This window comes from Balaenoptera physalus (genome assembly GCF_965194825.1).
Source record: "Balaenoptera physalus genome assembly, chromosome: 15".
Taxonomy (NCBI): Eukaryota; Metazoa; Chordata; class Mammalia; order Artiodactyla; family Balaenopteridae; genus Balaenoptera; species Balaenoptera physalus.
The window spans coordinates 68,757,177-68,781,682 of NC_138894.1; the positions used below are offsets into that span (position 1 = coordinate 68,757,177).

The window sequence follows — 24,506 nt, forward strand, 5'->3', positions numbered from 1 at the left end:
TGATAGAGGACTCAGTCTACTTGACTGAATTTCTGAAAAGACCTGTCAGTTCCTTAATAGCTGTTTTAAAAAATTCTAGAAGGATCCATCTTCCACAAGGACTAATTTTTGACCCACCTCAGTTCATTTCACTATGCAAATGTGCTTCTTAATGACAGACACTCTCTATTGGACCTGTCAGTATAGATATTCAATCTCCTGTTTGTAGTAACAGACGTGGACCAAGGATTAAGGCTGACTTGAGTTAACTGTGCAAAGAATCTTCCCAGGATGGGGGAAGTGGCCTGGAATAGCGGTTGGGATGGAAAGACTAGTCCAGGATATCTCAGGCTCTCTCCATTAAACAGGAAGAGAGGTAGTGAATGCAGGTAGCCAAGACATAAGAAGAAGCCCGAGCGGAACTGCAGAGCCACAGCCACCGAGATCTTAGAAGCAGAATGGACGCTCAGGGTGAGGAATCCAGGCAGTGAAAACCACCTTTGACGGCTCCAGGGTTTTCTTCCAGCTGCCAGGACTCTCGGGCTTATGGAAGCATTACAAGTTGAACAAGCTATGCTTTGAGTCATGGGTCTTATTTCCAATTTCATTTCGTTTCATTGTGTTGACCTTTGGCTGTTAATCAGGCTTGCGGTGAACTGAATTAAAATGTATACATACTTTGACCGTAAAGTATTCAGATAAGCATTATCTGCAGTGGCAAAATAAAGACCACACTATTCTCACTGTAAATGTGTAACACTTCCCCCAAATGATTAGTTTGGGCTGTTATAATAAATTCATCTGCAACTGGTAACAGCATGAAGCAGACATTATGCCTGAGGAAACAGAAAACAAGCAAGCACATACTGGTAGAAGCTTATCCAACACGACATATTCGCCAGGGGCTCGTTAGAATCTACGAGGGTTACCTTCACACACGGGGCAACACTCCCCAGGCACTTTGACGGGGTTCATGCAGCTCTGTCCGCAGGCCGTCGCGACACAGTGGGGCTCTCCGTTGATGCACTGGCAGAACGTGCAGTCGTCCTCCCGCCACCGGTCCCCGTGGGCACGGATCTGACCATTGGCATAGCAGCCAGCGGGATTATTGAAAGGATACACGGGATCTAAATTAAAACGTGAGTTCAGAGTAAGACTGAGGGCATTCTACATCTTATCTCTGCCCGCACCTAGTGATATTTTTTTCCCCAGGTTCTCGTCATCAGCAGTTCTTTCCCAGCTGTGCTCAGCAGCAGCTCAGGGCTGCAGGAGGTGTCTCTAGGGGGACATGCAAAAGCAGCTGTCATGCTGAATTTCTGTCCACCCATCCTGACACGGCACACAGGGCAGGGGATCTGAGGCATAAAAACCAATGTGCAGGTGTTATCGTTTCATAAAGGTGCAAAACTTCGTGGACGGAGCTGTGGGCTGGTCGTGAGAAAAAAATGCTGATCTGTTTTAGGCTCTGATGATGCCTTCTGAGTTGCCAGCTTAAATGTTTATTACACCTGCATTTTACCTCCTGTAAACTGGAAAGAATAATGCCCCATCTAACTTATAGTGAGCCTGTTATTTCTAGGACTAACTGAAGTCTATCTCACGGTGCCTGGAGGCACAGTGAGGTGTATACAGTCCCCTGCTGTGGCCTTATTCAGGACAGGGCTGACACAGCTTCTCTAAACCATACATGGCACTGCTTGTGCCCTGGAGGGAAAGCTGTGAACCTACGCCATTTTTCTCCCCCAAGCTGAGCAGTCAAGCAGCAGCTGAGGCTGGGGAACGTAGGTAGCCGAGGATAGTGTAAAAAAGTTTTCTGAGGTTGCTGACAAGCACATAAATTAAAAAAACCCAAATATCCTTATAAATGAAAGTAACTAGATAAATCACTCAATGTTCTTTTTCAGAAACATAAAATCTGGCCTCAAGAAGCAAGTGCTGCTGTGCTGGAAGCAAAGTCCAGGCAGTTCCGAGTTTGGTCCTCTTTATTCCAAAGAGGTAGTAGGGCATTACAAGAGAGTTAGAAGGCCAAAACTGAAAAGCATGCAGTCACAGCTTCAGAAGGGCAGTCTGCCAGAGATGCAAGCAGCCAAGAGACCTGAGTTAGATAAGACTTTATAAAATTTCTTTATAAAAAATATTACACTGCATACTTCATTTCTACTTTGAGCCTGGATCTGAATTCCGGGGAGTGAGACATAACCGGATCTATGCCCAGACAACTCATTATGATTATTACACAGAGGTCCATATCTATGTTTTTACACAACCAACTAGCTAGGGAACAAATCAATTGGGAAGGTTAAAAGTTTGATGTGACTTTCTTAAAATCCCTGATGACACCTAAAAAGTGAACCACCTTTCTCCTATGTTAGCAAAAATAATTTCTAACAGGGAAGACGGCCTCCCTGCTATGAACCACTGTTCAATGTTAGGAATGTAGTTTGCATACTCTAAGCAATTTCATATCTTCAGTATTATGTGGTAAACAGAGCTCAAATATTGAAAAGAAATGGATTTAGAAAACAGAAAAAGTTATGGAACATGGCATGAAATTCTGTCCTCCCATTTCACGTGCGGAGGTAAGGGCAGGATGAGTGTCAGACATGAGACGGATGTGCCTGACTCCAGACTGAAGGTCTGTGGTCCGGGCAGGACAAGAAAGCTCACGCGATCCTCCTTTCTGGGGAAACAGTGTAGGGCAGTTAGACCAGAGACACAATCAGGCACTCACTGCTCCTGGCTTCACTGGAAACTCAGACAAGTGACTACTTTTCTGATTATCCTGATCCTTAAAATGTGTGGATTGTAGTACATGATATTCAGAGTTATCATTCTGAAATGTTTATTGTTTCTGAATAGGAGAGACAGGAGGGTCGAGCCTGTTGGAGGAACATGGACCTATTATTTCTTGGAGGGAAAAGGGGAATAAAGAGAAAGCAGGCCCTGGGGATCCTTCTGCCCAGGGCCACAGTGGACACTTGTCTGGGCCTTGCCCTGGTGTCACCACCGTGCCACACCATGACCCCACTCTCACCACCACACGTTTTCAAAGGACGGGGAGCCCTGCTCTCACCGGAACTGGCGTGGGTATCGGAAAGGAAACAGGGTCGGTTCCTTTCTGAGCTGACTGGCTGAGGTGGTCAGTGATTAGGGCGGTCCTGTCCTAGCTGAGCAATCTGAGGGGAGCAGGGTAGGTGGAATTCTAATGTCAGGATGAAGAGAAAGTCCCAGGACTTGCCAGGGAACTGCTGGAACCACAGAGGAGGAACAGAAAGCACCTCCGGGAAACCTCAGGTCGATCTGTGGAAACAGGTGACCACTGTCTACCCCCAGGGTGTAACTTCCCTCAGGGAAGTATTGACAGTTTCACACAGTCTACCTAGCATTACCCAAGTCCTAAAAGGTAGACCACGATGACAAAAAACGGGAACTTCTTCAATCTTCCTCTATTTTGGAGTGAGACTGAAGTAGGTCAATTTTGATATTAAGTCCCTAAACCATGTCTCTTCTTCTTATTCTCTGATTGGCACCTGTCCTTACCTTCACACACAGGGCAGCACTCCCCTTCGGGCACATAGTATCTCTCGCAGTTCAGCTCACCACACTGGGCGGTGAAGCAGATGGAAACACCCCCTTGGCATCGACAGAACCGACAGTTGTCCATTCGAAACATATCCCCATCGCTATACTCCACATTGTTGAATACACAGGCTGGCTTTGTTTCTAAAGGAGTTAAAACAAACAAGGCAGATTCAAAGTCATTTCTGAGTGGTGTCCTTTCATACTTTTCAAACAGCCTCTAGAAAATACTGTCTGACAGCAGGTTAAAATTTGATGGAAATTTACTACACTCAATATAATTTTTTACAACAGAAGCGACAAAGCAATGCAAAGTAAAGTAGAATAAAATAAATAAAACACATCACTATTCTCATTATACTAAGGAATAGAAATTCCTCTTAGTAAAATCTATACTGGCGTCTCCTTATCCCAAATAAAGGTAACCATGTGACCATGAAACTCACATTTCTGATTTGTGCTTTAAAAAGATTTTTTGTTAAACAAAACTTTTTTTTGTTAAATAATTCTCTACCCTCAAGTAAATGATCCTGCCTCCACATTAGGTTTTGTTCTGCCTCAAAAAATTTATTTAGGCCTTTTAAGAGGTTATGTTCTTCTGTTTCTCCAGTGTTTTCTCCTAAATTCTTTTTTCTATCCTGTTTAATAATCTGTAATTATAATAGTGCTTGGCCTTTAAAAAAACACTTTCTACATGCATTGCCTCACTTAATCCCAATAACAAAGGTCTGATGGAGAAATACTTATCCTGAGTGCAGAAGTGAGGAAATCCTGGGTAATTTGCTCAAAGTCACACATTTAGCAAATGATAGAAGCAAAAACAGTAGCTCTTCAACTAAAACCTTGTACTCCTTCCATTGTGTTTCAAGGCTATGTTCTGCTAAGGACTCAAAGCCCTGCACTTATAATTCTCATAATGACACCAATGATTTAAAATCTTTTCTCTGCCCTAAAACAGTCTCCCTAAATCCATTTCTTAACTCTAATTTTGGTTGACTTAAAAGAACTCCCACCAGACAAAGACATCACAAGAAAAAGAAAACTATCTCTTATAAATACAGACATAAAAAATCCTCAAAAAAAAAAAAAATACTAGCTGACTGAATCCAGCAACATACAAAAAAGATTATATACCAAGTGGGATTTATTCCAAGAATGCAAGGTTGGTTTAACATCCAAAAATCAATTAATGTAATACAGCATGTCTATAGAATAAAGGAAAAAAAACCACAGGATCATCTTAGTAGACATAGAAAAGATATTTGACAGAATTCAACACCCTTTCATGATAAAAACTTTCAGTAACTTAGGAGTAGAAGTTGTTAAACAGCAACTTGATAAGTGGCATCTATGAAAAACCCACAGCTAACATCATACTTAATAGTGAAAGGGTGAATGCTTTTCCCTTTAAATCAGGAACAAGACAACAAAGTCCACTCTCACCACTTCGATTCAACTTTGTACTGGAGGCTCCAGCCAGGGCACTTAGGCAACAAAAAGACATAAAAAGCACCCATATGAGAAAGTAAGTAGGAAAACTCTCTCTACTTGCAGACGACATGATCTTGAATTTTAAAAGATTCTAAAGAATCTACTAAAAAACTAGTGAACAAAAAGTTCGGCAAGATTTCAGGGTACAACTGCAACTCAAATAAATTGTGTATCTACACACTAGCAAAGAACAATCTGAAAATGAAGTTTAAAAAAATTCCATTCACAGTAGCATTAAAAAGAATAAAATATTTAGTAATAAATTTAATAAATGAAGCACAAAACTTGTACTTTAAAAACTAAAAAACATTGTTCAAAGTAAAGAAGGCCTAAATAAATGAAAATATATTCCATGTTCATGGATTGAAAGATAAATTGTTAAGGTGAAAATATTCCCCAAATTGATCTATATTTTCATTGCAATCTCTATCAAAATCCTACTTGGTTCTTTTGTAAAAACTGACAAGCCAATGCTAAAACTCATATGGAAATGTGAGGAACCCAGAACTGCCAAAACAACCTTGAAATGAAGAACAAAGCTAGAGGAGTCACACTTTCTGATTTCAAGACATACTACAATGCTACAGTAATCAAGACACTGTAGTACTGACATCAGGATAAATATACAGTTCAGTGGAACTGATTAAGAGTTCAGAAACAAACTCTCATATTTAGTGATTTTTAACAGGGTGTCAGGATAATTCATTGAGGGAAAGAATAGTCTTTTCAACAAATGGTGCTGGAGCAACTGGATATCCACGTGCAAAAGAATAAGAATGGACCACTATCATACCATATACAAAAAATAACTCAAAATGAATTACAGAACTATGATCTAAATGTAATAGTTCCAACTACAGAGCTCTTAGAAGATAACAGGAGTAAATCTTTGAGACTTTGTGATTAGGCAATGGTTTCTTAGATACGACACCAAAAGCATAAGCAACAGAAGAAAAAATAGTTAAACTGGACTTCTACTTTTGTGCCTCAAAGAACACCATAAAGAAAGAAAAAGATAACCCACAGATTAAAAATATTTGTAAATATCTGATAAAGGACTTGTATCAGAATATATAAAGAACAACAATAAAAACAACCCAATTGAAAAATAGCAAATATTTGAATAGAAATTTCTCCAAATAAGATACAGAAATGACCAAGCAGCAGATGAAAAGATGCTTAACATCATTACTTATTAAGGGAATACAAATCAAAGCCACAATGAGACATCACTTCATATCCTAGGATGGCTAAAATGAAAAACATAGAGATAATAACAAATGCTGATGAGGATGTGGAGAAACTGAAACTCTCATACATCGCTGGTGAGGATGTATATGAAACCCAGAGTTACCGGAGGATCCAGCAATTCTACTCTTACGTATAACCTTATCCAAGAGAAATGAAAACATCTATTCACATAAAAACTTGTACACAAATGTTTATAGCAGTGCTATTCATAATAACCAAAAAACGGAAACAACCTAAACGTCTATCAACTGATGTATGAATGAACAAAATGTGGTATATCCATGTAATGAAATATTTCTTGGCCATAAAAAGGAATGAAATTCTGATATATACTAAAACATAAATGAACCTGGGGAACATTATGCTAAGTGAAAGAAGCCAGTCAAAAAATACCACATACTGTATATGATTCTATTTATATGAAATGTCCATAACAGGCACATGTATAGAGACAGAAAGTAGATTAGTGGTTGCCAAGTACTGGAGGGTTTGGGGGAAATGGGGAGTGACCGTTAATGAGTTTGGGAATTTTGGGGGGATTGATGTAAGTGTTCTAAAATTGATTGCAAGGATCAAACAATTCTGTGACTACATTAAAAACAGTGAATTGTGCAACTTCACTTGGTGAAGTGCATAGTATGTATCTTAATAAAGCTGGTAAAATAAAAGTACTTCCAAGCTAAAGAAAGTTCTCCTGAGCTAATGCACCCTGTTTAATAAGATGGGAAAAACCAGATCATGATACACACAACTCTCATGGGCTCTGCTGTCCTAACGTCATTTCTCCATGTCACCTTGGATATTTGAAATATTTGAGACTTTCACTGCATTTTAATTTGAGTATATTTACATTTGTTTTGTACTTGGACAAACAAGTACTTTCTCAGTTGATTTTATAACAATTCTGTCAAGAAGACAGAACAAATATTAATAGCCTCTTTTTCAATGAGGAAAATGAAATTTAAGGATATCAGGTAACTTGTCTAAAGTCACATAACTAGTGTGAGATGAGATGTGTGTATATATTTACGCAAGCAGTAAATGTGCATGTCTGAACCTCTTCCCTAGTGCTGGCTGGATATACTATTTCTTTTTTCAGAAAACTCATGTCAGAAAGAATCATCTTATTACAGCTCAGAATTTATTATACTTTTAGCTAACATACTAAACTGAGCTGGGATTGGAAGAAACTGGGCAGCTGGACCACAAGTTCCAAAGTGTAGAAAATGGAGTGCTTTTTATCAATCAAATTTGCATGCTGTGGAAGGAGGCAAAATACTGCATTCTAACAAAATGCTGAGCTTCCATTCAAACTGAAGAAAAAAATATTTTAGAAACCAATCAATATTAATTATCAATACTTATTTGCCTTAATCAACCACAGCTACCATCTGGGTGAAGCCACAAATCTTGGTGTGAGATTTGAAGGAGTGAGAAGGGAAGGCTGTGGTTATGAATAAAGCGGCTCCAGATGAACTCGCTTTTACGGTGGGTTGTGCAGAAACGTGAGCGGGAGGGGATGGGATTGACAAGAGTTACATTTCACTAGCTAAGGCACAGAGAGCAAGGGAATGGAATTTAGAGAGATGGAGAGTCCCAGAAAACACAGCCTTGAAAACATAATCGATTCTTTAGGATTAAAAAAAAAAAAAAATCACACAACATAATGAAATCCCTATTTGATGCTGAGACAAATTTATAGAAGCTCTTCAGAAAAGTGCATGATAAAAATGGCTGGCAGTGGTCTTTGAGGAGCAATGACCAATTACTTCTTCACCTGCTGGGGATACATGTGAATCTTCGAACCCTATGGAGTTTACCACTACCTCTATAAGAGGACATTTTCCATGGACAGAGAAAAGAATAATATTATAAATAAAATAATTTACTGTGTAACTTGTACTTATCAATGCATAAAAGTGCATATGCATTGAGATGCACAAAAGTGTCTTTTTAGGTATTTTTGCACGTTTTTTGTGTCTGCCCAATTAAATTTTATGTTTCTCAGTTCTGGAATATTCTCTTCCCTCTTTAACATATTCCAGAACTCCTGAAAAAGAACCTTATAGACTGTTAATAACTTCTACTGCCTGCCAAATTACACTGATTGGCAGACGGTGATAGGTATATAATTTTAGCAAAGGAAAAGACTAAAATGTAGAACTTCACATCAAATGTGAAAATGGAGAAAAAATCCAAATAGGTATACTTCCGTTGCTTTTTCTCTTTAATATCTCAGTAGGAAATGGCTAATGTCTTGCCTCTGGTCTCCTTTCACTGGGGGTAAGCTGTAGAGGAAGCAAGTGGGCAGACTTAAGAAGTCAAAAGAGAGACAACTGTATGACAGATGAGAAATGTCTGAAAATTTCTCCATAATCAGCAACAAACTGATGTAATCACAAAGACAGGGTACATGAGCTTCCAGATAGCTGAAGGAGGAAAACACCTTTTCTATGGGGGGGAAGCAGGGTGTGTGAGCTAGAGAATACCAGGCAGATACTACTTCAGGATAAGGGAAGGGGAACAATACTTACAAAATAGGACTGCAAAAGACTGTATCACTCTTAAGCAAAATTAGCTTGATAAGACCCCAGGAACACAACAGATGCTCAATAAATGCATACTGAGTGGAATATTTCTTTCAAAGTGCCATATTCTCTCCATCACTGTAGAAGTAGACATTATATCCCTAGAAATATTACTGAGTATTATTGCTAAACAGACAATGGGTTATCATTAGAAGTTTTTGTACTAAGTTTCTTAACAAACTGCAGGTCTTAGTTTTCTAGGCCCAAATTTTACATGAGGGGCAAGCTGACTTTGGGTATGGCTCTCCTGTGACTGATGGATTTGACATGTGTGTCTGATGCTGGAAGAGTCAGTTAGTGGCTACAACACTCAAACCATGATGTTCTAGTTTGGATTTCTGTGCATGTACATTGGACAGCTGATCATATCTAAGCAACCATATGACTGTTTCCATATTCTGGACGTGGATGACTTCCCTATTCAAACCCAAATGCCTCTAGAAATGAGCGAGCTGGGCCAGTGTAAGGCAATAGGGTGTATTGTAACCAAATGGAGAACACATGTCCATCTAAAAGTAGAGGCCATCACTCAGCTCCAGCTGACTAATGACAAAAGTTTTGCTTATGGGCAGGAGCAGACACAGAACTGTTTCTTGAAGAAGATCTGGGATTATTCAACACTGCTGTGGAGGTCATACTTCTAGGGGACGATACTAATGTCTTCTAAGTTTACACAAAAGGAGCTCAATCATACCACCTGTTCCTTTGGTTTCTAAACAACAGGGTTCTCATTCAGCCAGTACCTCACAGGTCCTCCTTTCAGCCCTTAGTCACAGACCATAACAATCCGATGGGCAACTCTCCCATCCTCCCCCCACAAAATAAAACCGAACCCAACAGAAAAGAGAACGAATATTTATGGAGAATGTTCTTTCCATCTATTCATCTAGGCTAATGTTTTCAAAACTCAGGAGTTCTTGAATTCTCTGTGAATATTTTTTAACCTTCTGTGTTCACTATAACGCTTGTCTTAAAAAAATAACATAAGCATATGGATCACCTGGACGGCCGCTTAGGAGCCGAGTGCTGGCAGGCAATCTCTGTTTCTGCACACGGGGTTAGTTAACATGCAACCCACTGTCTCCTGAATTGGGGCTCCCAGATCTATTCCTACGTGTTCCTACACGTTTGGGGGTTTCTCAAAATCAATCAGTAGTCCTCTAAACACCCAGGTTCCAGCTGGGTGTCAAACTCACCTCTGAAAACTGCTTTTGCTGAGGTGTATTTTAATATTTTGCTTTTGCTTTTTATTGAGAAGAGTAGCCAGAGGAAATCTGTTTCCGCATTTAAGGGATTAAAGCAACTAAGGATAGGATCTATTGTGTCATCCAGCGCTCTCTTTTCAAGCTTCCATACGAGCAGAGTATTGCCCTGTTCAGCAGGCTTCTTGTCTCTAAAAATAAGAACTGCAGATCTGATTCTATCTCCTTTTTCACTTTGATGGCCAGGACGCTGGGGGCCTAACTTGACATTTAACTCCAACAATTAAACAGACAGATGCTATGGCCTGCATACCTGTAGGCACTTTCTTTTTGCTTTTCATTTTCAACTTTTACATACAACTCTACGGTTCTGATTCTCTTTTCTCATTAATATTTTACCACTATGTTATTGTATCTGTTCTCAGTGTAAAGTTGCCTCAAATCCTTTGTGCATAAGCAAGGCTTTCTATATATATATATATATTTTAAAAAGTCATATATATATGGCTTTTTAAAATATGTATATATAAAATAGACCTCTGCTCATCTGGGCAATGATAATGAATTTTTGATATGTAATATCCTCTAATGGTGACCTTATGACAACAGTATGATTTTCCCAGGGCACCAGTTGCCAAATAAACAAACAAACACATACACTTACATACGAATATGTGTATGTGTGGAGGGGAGGTGTGTGTATGTGTGTATGTATATGACAAAAAAAGTGAAATACAGGCTTTGAGACAGAATTCCATAAACACTATTCTGTGGGATTTTGAATCTTCAGAGTACTGTAGTTTCTAGTCTCATCTACAATTGAATGACTAATATAGAAATAGGCACACTGTAGCAGGACACGAAATAAAGCAAAGATCACCCAACCAATTTATGGTGGCAAGAAAGAGGCAAACACCAGAAATCCTGTGACTGTTTTGTCATCTCAACATTTTCTCACAGCTGAAGGCAAGTCCTGTTCCTGAAGTCAGGGCTCTATAAACGGGGGCAAGGCCACTGAGGTGGTGGGGGGCAGTTATCAGCTGTCCAAACCATATCACACTGGGGAGAGATGTAAAGTTAATGTCCTGATGAGAAAGTCATGACACTTGGGTTTCTATAATCAAGAAGCAAGGAAAGAAGAAAGGCACTCCTCTTCCTCACCCAGAGGATACAACGGCAAACTGTATTACTAGAGGTGATATTTCCTGGGGACAAGAGACTTAAGATTAAAGTGTAGGGCAGTAAAAGATGGCGAATTCCCACAAAGTAAGCCCTCTATGGGCTGATAATTAACAGCCACTCTAGAGGGAACTAAGATGATATGAATCAGATCACTTGCTCACTCACCCACCCAACTACCCATCAGAACCTGGGTGCACTCTGAGAGGCAGGCAATGTGCTAATAACACAGACACAAGGATAGATTCTCTGTTCTCTAGCAGTTCAGATTCTAGCATGAGAGACAGACGTGCAGAGGGATGAATACTGGAAGGAAGCACATCTGAGATGCTGGAAGCCCAGGACAAGGACCAATTATTTCTGTCTCAATGGTACAAGTTAAATATTCACAAAATGTCACCTACAATCAATTCACTTCAGCAGTACCAGAGGCTTGGCCATTTGCTGGTGGTTAACAGATATTACTACCGGCTGGATAATAATACGGGTGGAGAGAAGCACTGAGAAGAGATTTATGCACGTGGAACTTTTCCTGCACCTCTCCCTGCATGCCTGTATTTATAAAGGTCTTTAAGTCAGGAGGCTCCCCTCACCTTCTCCATCCCCCTGCAATGTCCAGAACAGCATCTTTGGATATGACAGGAGGTGGGCACAAAAAATTATAAAGACTATTTGCTCTTGAGGCACAATTTCAAGTGCTTCACATACAAAACCTCATTTAATTTACTGTTATTCACTCCACTTGACAGATGTGGCAACTGAGGCCCAGGGAGACCAAGGGATGACCAAAGTCACACAGCTACTAAATGGAGGAACTAGTTTTCAAACTGAAGTCATTTAGTTGTAGTCTATGTTCTCTTTTAACCACAAAGCCATACTACAAGTGTTTCTTCAAAGCAAAGCAAAGCAAAACAAAACAAAATATGCAGCCACTGGACTAAAAACTACAGGACTCGGTGAAACAGGTCTGGACTTTAATATAACCTTTTCTTGTGGGGGAGGGGCAGCTTGGGAGGAGGGCAGAAAATCTTCTGAACCCCGATTTCTTGTAGGCGGCAAATATGGACGCTTCTATATGCGTAATTTTGTTATATTTGTCCAAATCCAAAATCATTTTCCTTGTGTGTCTAGATGTTGACTAAATAACGTCCTCTAAAATTACTGACATTTCACTTGCTTGAGTTTATTCTTTGTTTTTCTTCTGAAAATTCTGATGGAGGGACATGTTTTAGGCTCTCCTCCCTTCTAGCATCTAAATTCAATAAACGCCAGGTCATCACACACCAAGGGAGAAAGGTGGATTCTATTTGAAGTAATCTTATGACTGAAGGATTGTTTTTCTGGTCCACAAGGTTCCAGCTCCAACTAGGCCAATATCCAACTAGGCCAATATAATGGCCAGAGGTGTTTCCTCTAAGTAGGAAAATGCTAAACTAGAGGAACAGTGTCTTTTCTCTTTCAAATTGTGGACACTCCAATGTGGTGTTAGTTACAAAGATTACCTCTGACAATAATGCAATGAGATCTTGAATGATAGGAGGGAGATGACCACATTTTCCATGATCCTTTTCTTGCAATCCTAAAATTTCTGAACTACTGAAACACAGTAGAATATGATGGCTACATGCAGTCTGTGATTACACTTCCAAAATGCTCTAATGGATGGAATGATGATTCCTTTCCTAACTTTCTCTACTGCCTAGTGGGATCTTAAACAAATATTCTTTCTGAGTTTCATCAAGTCCCTGAGTATATTCTCTGCCTTTTAAAAGACAGAAACAGCTAGATTGAACCCTCCCTCCTCCTCCTGCACAAATGTATACTCTCTGAGAACAAGAGAAACCCCACGTACCATTAACACATTCAAAGACATCACAGCACTTTCCAGGTGTCCCATCTCCACGAGAGACTATGCGGGGAGTGGATCCCACCTCACACACGGGGAAACCACATAAGCCAGAGAGACACTCGCATCTGAAACCAAAGAAAAGGGAAGGAAAACCCCATGAATAAACAACAACACAGAAGTCGGGAGACCACAGACAAAGTGGCTGTGGAAAACTATTCACCCCTCTCTATGACACTGTCCTGTTTATCTGGTGTCGCTGGGGAATGGGGAGCGTGTCCTAACATAACTGGCATTCCAGATAACTAAGGCTCATCTCCTCAGTATACGCCCAGATATTTAACGTTAACCATTTTGACAGAAATATTCCTAAAATGCATTACTTCATTTCTTACTTAACCAGACTGGTATTGAGCATAACAAACATTTTCTTGATGACTCAGGGCCATCTTTACATGCATACATTATCCTGTTACTCCAGACATCAGTGATGCTTGCACGGTCTGACACAGAATGATCCTCCTGCGTTAAATGATTCTATGTTGCTGCTTGGCTGCTGTTGACCTTTAGGTGTTTTTCAGCAAATTTTCTGACTCTTCTTTCAACTAATAGGTTATTAGTGTTGGCTTTTTTTTCTTTTTTGTAATCTGTGTGATTGTGTCTAGTAGCATCCTCCTCTGGAGCTACATTAATTAATTTATAATTGTGTATAATAAAAGAAATAGACTCTGATTGAAGACCGAGGAGCTTTGTAAATAAAAGGCATAAGCTTTAGCAAATGGAGTTTGTGACAGCTATCTGGAAGCTGAAGGTCTTAATGTTTTGGACCTTCTAAGCTGCATGTGTGCACTTCTCTGAATGCAAACTACCTCTGTTGGCTCTCACCCTTAACTTCAACTCTGCTGCAAAACTTGCCTGGCCATAGGAAAAGAAGAGGCAGGTAAATATAAGAGGAGAAAAAGATATTGTCAACTGCCTGATGTTGATGTGTTATAATGAAATAAGAGGCAGGAAATGAGAAGCTCAGGGCAGCAGGGTGTCAGGATGTAAATGTAATACAAGGAAGGAGCAGCTAGACTCTGCCCTGGGACTCCCCTGGCAATGGAAGCGTGGGTCAGAGGGTAGAGAGGATGACTAAGGGAGTTCCCAGGTTGGCAGGAGTGAAAGGAAGACATCCTAAAAAGAGACATCCTTGCCGGAAGTATGTGGGTATTTATGTACCAGAGAGGACAAGATCAGGGGAGGGTAACATTCCCAGCAGGGAAGAACCATTAGCACATTCATTCTGTTTTTTCCCTCTTCTTATTTGATTGTTTTGTTCTCCTATTTTTCTTTGGATCTTTCATAAATTAAAATATGATTGTTGTCCACAAGTACTTCCATAATCAGGCCTAGAGGTTTAATGACATTTATAGTTAACTGTGGAACTAAAAAGGAAATGAATTAAGTTAAAATTTGCACCAAACACCATTAAAGCCACTGGAAAGGTGTGAATATCCCCTCTCAGGCTTCTTCCATGTGGGGAGATGGTTATATATGGATTATATTGGAGAAGAGGGTGTTAGGTAATTAAAGTTTTGCTGCAATGGTATTTCTGACTATGGTTTAAAATAAATGTTTGGCTGTTTTGTGTGAGCAAAGCCGGGAGCTCTTGATTCATAATCTCTATTCCTACCGGACAATCACCTTCTACAGCTGAGTAAATATGAACTGAGCTTTTAGTCCCTGGTAAGGTTATCCCACAGTCTCTCATTTGTATGTGCCTAGGCACTGCAGTTTTAAGCAGATGATCATATCCCTGTGACATTACAGTAACAATAGCTCATTTACATTTATTGCACTTCATACTCTGTACAACTTAAACTCTTCAGAGTTTACAGATTAATGGGGGTAGAGTACTGAGAGGCCCCACCCTGGTCGCAATATCTGGATGTCATTACAGTGAAAGCATCCTACAAGAATAGCTGACTAACCTTTTTCCACATCTTTGGGAATTCCCCTTCTCTCCCACTGACGTGTTCTAGGAAATTACTTTAGGTTAAACACCAGGAAGCCCACGATCAACCAATAAATACCTCCTCTGATGCCTTTCAACCCTTCAGAGACCTTTCCTCAACACGTGTGTGCACTTGCGTGCCAGGCTTTCTGCTGGGCCGACAGAAATCACACCAACCTGAAAACCATGACTGAGTTTGCCCTTTTTTTCCGCTTTTTACATTTGATCTATTTCCCAACATTTAAACATCTCTCTTGTTTTCTCAGAGACCCATACAGGTTGTCTCCAGCATGTTGCAGAAGATCTAAAACTGCACAACTGCCTAGTGACCCACTTAGGAAAGGAAAACCCTTTAGGTTGAATTTTTATTTCTAAACCCAGAATGATTGCACACTAAAGATCCAAGGATTCAGATGCCCTGGTTTTGGCTGGCAGGCTGGCTCCCAGCTCCTTCCCCTTCTCTATCAGCCCCTTGGCAAGCCCTCCCTACTTACTGCCACCTTTTGATTCTTCACAGCTTCCCCGAACCTGAGACTAGCAGATGTTCAAGACCATTAGCACCTTAATAAAGAAGGAACTTATGAAGGAATCAGAAAAGGTTAAAATCTGGGCTCACATCAGATATCTATCGAGCAAGTATCTATTAGGTTGAGACTTCACGAAACTGCTTTCTTTGCAGATCAAAAATAGTCAAATAGCAATTTCACAGAGTTCAACATAATACAACTCATGTGAGTTATTTTTCGACAGATACGTCTACACACACTCTCAGGTAACAAACGGGGGCCTCATCAGGACGCTTATTTGCCAAGGAAATGTATTATGTCTATACATACTAAATCAAAATCAAACAAGGCTTCCTATCCTGTATTTTCCACTAGAAGAGCCTAGAGTCTTCTTGTAGTGAGTCACTGAATTACGGAACAACTGAAGCACTCAAACAGAATCTTGCCCTCATCACCTTTTCTCTTCATTCTGATTCTTTTTTTGGTCCCTCCTCCCAATCTCCCTCTTACCCTTTACCCCAATGCCTGGATAAAGAGCAAGCAATGGAATGGAGAAAACATGTGGATTAGCGGCTGAGGAAATGGACTGACTTATGAGTAAATCGATGTCCACACTTACCCCTCACTTCTAAAACCTTCCCTCCTCCAACTTCCAGCTTCCGACCTGGTCTCCTCTCACCAAAGTCTCCCCTTCTCCCAGTTCATGCCACGCCCATCCTATGGCTCAGTTCCTGTACTTCTGGAGTCAAAAACCTTCAGTTACTCTTCATTTAACTGATCAACTTCTCAGCCTAGCATTCAACACTCTCAAGTCCACAGATCTTTATTCAAATTCAATCTCGCAGTATTTCTCTTCATTCTCCTGATGCTACAGTCACCTTCTGTTCTCCAAACAAGCCCTCCCTTTGCTGTCTTTCCACTGCTCACCCTACTGTCTCCTGAACATTCCTTATCTAGCCCTCATCTCCAGCTGTCTGTCTAGATACCATCTGTCTTTCCAGGCCAACCTCAGATAATAGCTCCTCTCTGAAACCCCGAATACCACACTTCTCTTAGGACACCTGGAGCAGAAGTGCTAAGGGTTTTTAAAGAAAACAAATAAATAAAAACAGTTTTACTGAGATACAATTCACATACTGTAAAATTCACCCTTTTAAAGTATACAATTCAATGGTCTTTATATTCCCAGGGTTGTGCTACCATCACCGCTACCTAATTTTAGAACATTTTCATCATCTCATAAAGAAACCCTGTACTTCCCATTTCTCCTCTCCCAGCCCCTGGCAACCACGAATCTCTGTTCTTTCTCTATGGACCTACCTATTTTGGTCAGTTCACATAAACAGAATCATGGGCTAAGGGCTTTTTAACCTCCAACAAGAAGCAACTTGTATTTGCCATTTGCCTGAAAAGTCAAGCCTTTAATGTTATCCTCAGTATTAAGATAATCATCAATCAAGGTACCAAACTAATAAGTGTTTGCATAATGTAATCACAGCTGCAGCCAGGTAGGCTGGTGAAGCTGTCTTTTTTTCTCTCTCCAGCAGGTAAGGGATTCAGCTTAGTGGGCATGTGGGTGGCTGAGTACAAAGACGAACAGCACTCAGAAAAACCATCTAAGCCCCTAGAGGGCACTCCCCTCCTTAGGAGGCCCATGCTGGCTGCTCTGCGGGCTCAGAGGCAGTGCACACTCATGCATTCCCTTCCGGTCGTTTGTTTCCTGGTCTACACAGACAGTCCCAGAGTCCTAGCACAGCTTACAAGGTGCTCCCAAGTCTAGGCTCTACTTCTCCTCTAGCTTCCACATTCTACTGGCCCCTCTACATGCTCCTGCACACGTAAGTAACAATGGCAATCTGCCATTCATTGAACCCCTACACCCACTCCCGTCACTCAGTGCCACAAGCTCAGCGTCCACTCCGCCTCAAATCCCTGCCTCTCTTGTACCCCAGGTGAATTCCACACAGCCTTAAGGCCACGGCCCTACAAGGCTTTCTCCGACCAAAAAAGCAACCAGGATTAGTTTTCTCTCCTCTTGGAGTGGACCTGTTCCTCCTATGAAGTCAAAATCCTACTGTTTCTCCTGTGAATTCCCCTAGTGCAGGGGCATGTCTTATTTGTCTTGTAAATGAAAAAATGAATGACATGAAGACATCCAAACAATCATCTAGAATAAACATTTTTTTTTCATGGCTAGTAAGCCAGAGGTTAGGCCATGCGTTGTTTTTACAGTTTTTATGTTTATAAATTTTAAACTCAGGGCTAATTGGTGCAGTGCTTTTCAAAATCAGTCTGTGGAGGGAAAGACTATGGAATTTGTTTAGAATGCAGATTCCAAGGTACCACAGTCAAGGACTGTTTCTCAGAGTCTGGGGCAGGGCTCCAGAATCTGCCTGTATAATAAGCTCTCCAGGAGACTCCACTGGAGGGAATCTGGGACCCACTTTCTGAACAACTTGCTCCTAAAGGTGCAGTGTCTCAATTATCACAGTTTAATTTGCACTTTCCATTGGAAAAAGCTGTGTACAACTAGTTTTATCATTTTAATTAGTAGCACATTTTGATTAGTAGCACTTGCTCCTGCCTGAATACAGTTGCCTATGAGTGAGAGACACATAGAGCGAAGAAAACAGTAACTTTATTTACTACCCAATACCATCCATCATCCACCAGAAAATGGATGACTGCTAGCAAGCCACTTAAACTCTGGGATGCTCAGTCTTCTTGTCCATAAAACAAGATGGCTGGACCTTAATGAGCTTTCTCCAAACTATAAAATCCTGTGATTCCATTACTGTCATTCCCATCACTGCCACAGTCTGATCCCGGTGCATCCCCTTCTGCAGCTTCTCCTTGTCTGCACTCTGTCCTTGGAGCACATCACCATCTTGTCCTTCTACACCCACCTCCTCCTTACCAAGCACCTCAACCTTCAGGCCTGGCTCAACATGGGCCTTGTCTCTGACGTTGTGTTGTTTTGTTTTGGAGGGGAATGCAGGAAAAGAAACAATATACTCAACAAGTTGAAGAATCAATAGTTTGTTTCACCAGAGTGACTAGAGAAACTGTAAAGGATGCTAAACGACAGGGAGTTAGAAGAAGACACCGTGGGGTGAGGAATCCTCTTTGCCACTCCCACCACCACTCAGCAAAGCAGCAAACTGTCAGCCTCCTCATCTTCCCCAAGCAGATCCTTATTCCCTGCCCCTTCCTGGAGGGAAAACGACTCAGTGAGGCCCCTGCAAACATGTCTCCCAACCCTGCATTTATTCCACACCCAAACTGAGTGTTGAGCCCTTTGAAAGGGGAGAAACACTGTCTATAAATCAAAAACAACTCTATTCAGGTGGGAAGGAAGGCTCCTTTTACACAAGAATGAATGTGGAATTAAAAGGGCAAAGCATGTGTACTACTAGGATTCCACACAGGGTAACAATGAAACTGTCAGCAAAGGAAGTTACAATGACACATAAAACATATTCTTATCCTACAAAAAGTATTTTCAACTTTAATTAAGTCTGATGTACTATCTTTCTACGGATTAAATTTCTTACCTCTTTCTAGGTATGGATAAGTTTAAAAAAGAAAAGAAGACTGCAAATTAAACATCCAAAAAGAAATGGGTTTCCCACCTGAATGGGTTTCCATCAACTATCCTGATGGAAAACTGCACTCCTCCCTACGGAAGTTTCTTAGGACCACCATGTTTCTCCTGCCTCATTATAAGATTTACTGCTAAGTAACAAACCCTCCTTCACCCTTTCTCCTGCTCATTCCTCCTGTGATGCCTTACATTTCCACCACCCCGGGGGTTAGGCACGTGCCTTAGTTGCAGCAGCAAGCACACGGCCCAGCTCTAAGGATCACACATGCCTCCTTCCAGAAGCCTCCCCGCTCCTCTTTCCACCTGTAAAACCAGAAACCCCATGTTCTTCACCACTTTCCCTTCAGAGACAACAGCAAACTCACTCTGCATTTTTGGTTGCTGTTGTCATGTTTTGCTTTTTTCTGCGGGGAGCAACTGAAGGATATGCTCCAGTATAGGGATGGTATCAATTCAGGGCAAGTAGGTAAGATATTCCTCTGCATTTCTTACTACGCAGTATTGGCAATAATGATAAAGTCCACTGCAAGCCCTTAATGACGTAGTCATTTTAGCTGCCCTCTTCCCAGCTTTCTCAAGGAGCAGATGATTATGGCTGGATCCTCAAGGCTGGCCTGTGGCTCAGGAAACTTATCCTTAGGTGCTAAGTTTGAGAGAAAAGTGGTATAAACTGTAAGAAAATAGAGGCAGTGGGCCCGCATGGTTCCTGGAAGATCTATAAATTATCTTTCAGAGTCAAGCCCCACAGTAAGCAGGTGAGGTCAGGAGAAAGCAAGGGCACTTCACCTCGGTTACCGCCTCCACGTGACTGCTTAAAGAAGAGGAGAGTTGGGGCAGTTCCCAAGAGACTCCCTCCTGCAAGGGAGCCAGAGGCACAGACACACAGCTGGGAAGCACCCCCAGGGCCCGTGCCCCTGTAGAACCGTGAGAGCTGGGATCTGACAGGCGTCCTAACTGCTCTCAGTTCAGCCCAACAAGCTGATAACAACCACGTCCCAGGACAGGTAGGCTCTCTGCCTTCACCTCCCCAGGCCCGGGGGAAAGATACTGGCGTGTGCTCCCACGGTGGGCAGGACGGCTGCAGACGGGGACAGGAGAGGCGCATGGAGACCCAGGCGGGAAAAGCAGGAAGGAGGGGAAACCGGCACGTGGCACTCTGAGAAGGAGGAGTGGGTCTGGTGGGGACAGGACCTTGTAACAGAGAAACACCAGGTGTTTCCATTTCAGGGCTGGATTCGCCGACCGTATTAGAAATGGATGCTTTGGAACGTGGAATCAGCTTGTTGGTGAACATGCAGTGATCCCGTAACTATCTGCCGAGTGTGTGCGTGTGGTAGGCACTCAGCTGGGTAGGGCTGGGGATACACGGGGTCCTGACCCTCCGTTTAGGAAGTCTGGTTTAGGGAGGTGTCAGATATACATAATCACACACCAGAACACAATCGGATGGGGACTATTCTGTCTCCTCCCCGGAGCACGTGACGCACAAACACTAACGACATCAGGACTGAACCTCCTATTTGAGAATCTGGACAAATCCTCCACGGCCTGGGCTGGGCGGCTAACTCTCCTTCTGCAGCCTGAGCTGGTGCTGAAAGAGCTGACTCTGAGCACACGTCCACGGGCTCCCTGTGGGCTGTCGACTCCCAGACCTCTCATCCTTGTCATCAGTGCAAAGTGCAAGGTCCTCTGGTCTCCCGTCCTCAAGGGAATGCACATCCCCACAGAGAATCGCTCTGCTTCCCAAGGACTCATCCTCCCACGCCCACTGCTCTGCCTTCCCCACCCTTTCCTCTCTCAGCATCTGATCACCATCACAGAGTACACCATCAAATCTGTCCTAACCTGGCTCGCCTGAAAACACTACTTCCTTACTGTGAGACCATGAATTTCCCCACACTCACTCTTCACCTGGGGTGGAAGGGAGGCTGACCGTCCCCAAGCTGATCACCGTGGGCTAGCCCAAGGAAAGCTGTTGCTTTCCTCCCTCATGCAGGCCCTCCCTCTCTGTGGCTTTGTCTCCTGCCCATTTCCTACGGGGCTGGAGGTTCAGAGAATGTACTCTGACATCCGGCAGTCTTAGGTTTGAGTTCTGGCCACTTAGGAGCTGTATGACCTTGGGCATCACATCACCCCTCTAAGCCTCACTTGTACCGCATGTAGGACGAGGGTGATTAAAGTACCCATATCTCACAGGACTGCTATGTGGATTAAATAAACTGATATGTGAAAAGTACCCAGGATAGTGCCTGGAACACAGAAGCCCTCAACACCTGTTAGCTATTTTATATATATCATTATTATCTGGAAGCTCCCGGGTCTATGTGGAGGAAGCAGTTTCAACATCCTGACCTCGCTTGATCTTTTGGAATCCAGTGACCCTTGCTGCCCCTCCACTTCAGCCACTTTCTTTACTAGCCACAGCAATCTCAAATTTCAAGTCAGATATCCTAGTCGCTGAGCACAACAGTTCATCCTTCCTTCCAGGTCTCTCAGGCCCAAGCTCCCACCACACCAACTCTTCAACCTCCCAGAGCCATCTACTCCCAAATCTCTCCCTTTTCTTCTTAGCGTGGGCCTCATCCTGATGGTACCTCCTTAACAATACAGCCCAAACCCATGGCGTTTTACCTGAGTCACCACCTTCATGATACTTCTAAATTTCCTGCCCCTTTAACCTCCATCCATATCTTCTCTCTCGACACCAACCCCAAGTCAGTTACACCCAGAGCTGGCAAACCTGTATTCATTCAAAGGGAAGTGGGATGTTGCAGACAACTCTAGAGGGTCTGTGTCCTCTGAAGGGGCTTCACTACTCACTTCGTGCAGAAACGTAGAGTGTTGCTATACCTTTCAACTGCTCAAGAGAAGCCAGAGTTTTACGTCAAGCATCCCAGTTTTTAAATGCTGATGACTAATTTAAAGATGGCAAAAAAAAAAAGGCAAATCAAAGAAAACATGTCTTGGGGTCAAATTCAGCCCAAAGGCTGCCAACTGCAAATACGCAAGCTGTTGATGACTGGTGGAGAGAAAAAAAAAAAAAGGGTACACACTCAGCAGTAGCTATTCCACCTCTTCAACACTGGAGTCCCTCACGTGTCCAAAGACCTCCATTCATCCCTAAGGATCATTCTTCCAACTAGAGGCACAAAGAGCTGATGCTGTGTGTATATGTGTGAGTAGGGGAGTGTGAGTGGGCACAGATGGGAAGTGTCCAGCAAACAAGGGGAAGTGGAGATGGAGGGAAAGACATTCCAGGAGGAGGGAAGAACCTACTCACATCTACAGGGCAAGAAATAAGAGTGTTTTAGGTTGGAGCAAATGGTTCAGCCACCAGAAGCATATTCTGTGCTGGGATTGGGACTGGAGGATACTGTGGGGAACTTGCAGGAGGCATGGCTAGTGAGATAGGCCAGAGCTGGGTAACAAGGGGCCTTGCATACCATACTAAGAAGTATCTTTAATTGAAAGCAATAAGAAAGTAATAAATATCTTGAACAAGTGATGGAGTCTTGCAAAGAGATGATTATCTAAGAAAAAAAACCAACACTGTCATGAATTCCATTTTTCTTGAATCATAAAGATAGGCAGGATTAGTCGTAATGTTTTTTATTTTTTCTTTTTCTTTTTTGTACTGAAGTGTAGTTGACTTTTTTCTTTTTTAAACATCTTTATTGGAGTATAATTGCTTTACAATGGTGTGTTAGTTTCTGCTGTATAACAAAGTGAGTCAGCTATACGTATACATATCTCCCCATATCCCCTCCCTCTTCCATCTCCCTCCCATCCTCCCTATCCCACCCCTCTAGGTGGTCACAAAGCACCGAGCTGATCTCCCTGTGCTATGCGGCTGCTTCCCACTAGCTATCTGTTTTATATTTGGTAGTGTATATATGTCCATGCCACTCTCTCACTTTGTCCCAGCTTACCCTTCCCCCTCCCCGTGTCCTCGAGTCCATTCTCTACATCTGTGTCTTTATTCCTGTCCTGCCCCTATGTTCTTCAGAGCCATTTTTTTTTTTTTAGATTCCATATATATGTGTTAGCATACGGTATTTGTTTTTCTCTTTCCGACTTACTTCACTTGTATGACAGACTCTAGGTCCATCCACCTCACTACAAATAACTCAATTTAGTTTCTTTTTATGGCTGAGTAATATTCCATTGGATATATGTGTCACATCTTCTTTATCCATTCATCTGTCAGTGGACACTTAGGTTGCTTCCATGTCCTGGCTATTGTAAATAGTGCTGCAATGAACACTGTGGTACATGACTCTTTCTGAAGTATGGTTTTCTCAGGGTAAATGCCCAGTAGTGGGATTGCTGGGTTGTATCGTAGTTCTACTTTTAGTTTTTTAAGGAAACTCCATACTGTTCTCCATAGTGGCTATATCAATTTACATTCCCACCAACGGTGCAAGAGGGTTCCCTTTTCTAGTGGTAATGTTTTAAGTTGTAAGACACATTAAAAGTTTAAAAATCAATGACCACAATAGCCTAGAATGCCCTTTCCTCTTTCTCCATCTAGTGAACTCTGACTCATTCTTAAAGACTGAGCTCAGAAGTCAAATCCAACAGTTTTCCAAATAGGATCTCTTTGCTCTGTGAGCTTACTGTTTTTTGCACACTTCTATTTCTAAAGCACACAGCCCTCTAAATTGCATTGTTTTCTACATGTTTGCCTTTCCTTTATTTATTTTAACATCTTTATTGGAGTATAATTGCTTTACAATGGTGTGTTAGTTTCTGCTTTATAACAAAGTGAATCAGCTATACATATACATATATCCCCATATCTCCTCCCTCTTGTGTCTCCCTCCCACCCTCCCTATCCCACCCTTCTAAGTGGTCACAAAGCACCGAGCTGATCTCTCTGTGCTATGCGGCTGCTTCCCACTAGCTATCTATTTTACATTTGGTAGTATATATAAGTCCATGCCACTCTCTCACTTCGTCCCAGCTTACCCTTTCCCCTCCCCGTGTCCTCAAGTCCATTCTCTATGTCTGCGTCTTTATTCCTGTCCTGCCCCTAGGTTCTTCAGAACCACTTTTTTTTTTTTTTTTTTTTAGATTCCATACATATGTGTTAGCATACGGTATTTGTTTTTCTCTTTCTGACTTACTTCACTCTGTATGGCAGACTCTAGGTCCATCCACCTCACTACAAATGACACAATTTCGTTTCTTTTTATGGCTGAGTAATATTCCATTGTATATATGTGCCACATCTTCTTTCTCCAAAGAAGATATACAGATTGCCAACAAACACATGAAAGAATGCT

The 24,506-nt window shown here is 41.9% G+C and overlaps 1 protein-coding gene across 2 annotated transcripts in view; it reads right to left on the reverse strand.

The window, feature by feature from the left end:
- CRIM1 (cysteine rich transmembrane BMP regulator 1) overlaps window positions 1–24,506 on the reverse strand; it is a 205,186-nt gene that overhangs the window by 71,421 nt on the left and 109,259 nt on the right. For both annotated transcript variants that reach the window (XM_082427666.1, XM_082427665.1), the window contains exons 5-7: window positions 13,122–13,243; window positions 3,520–3,702; window positions 909–1,106 (exon numbers count right to left, since the gene is read on the reverse strand). In XM_082427666.1, coding sequence (XP_082283792.1) covers window positions 909–1,106; window positions 3,520–3,702; window positions 13,122–13,243 — 503 coding nt within the window. The remainder of the gene's footprint in view (window positions 1–908; window positions 1,107–3,519; window positions 3,703–13,121; window positions 13,244–24,506) is intronic.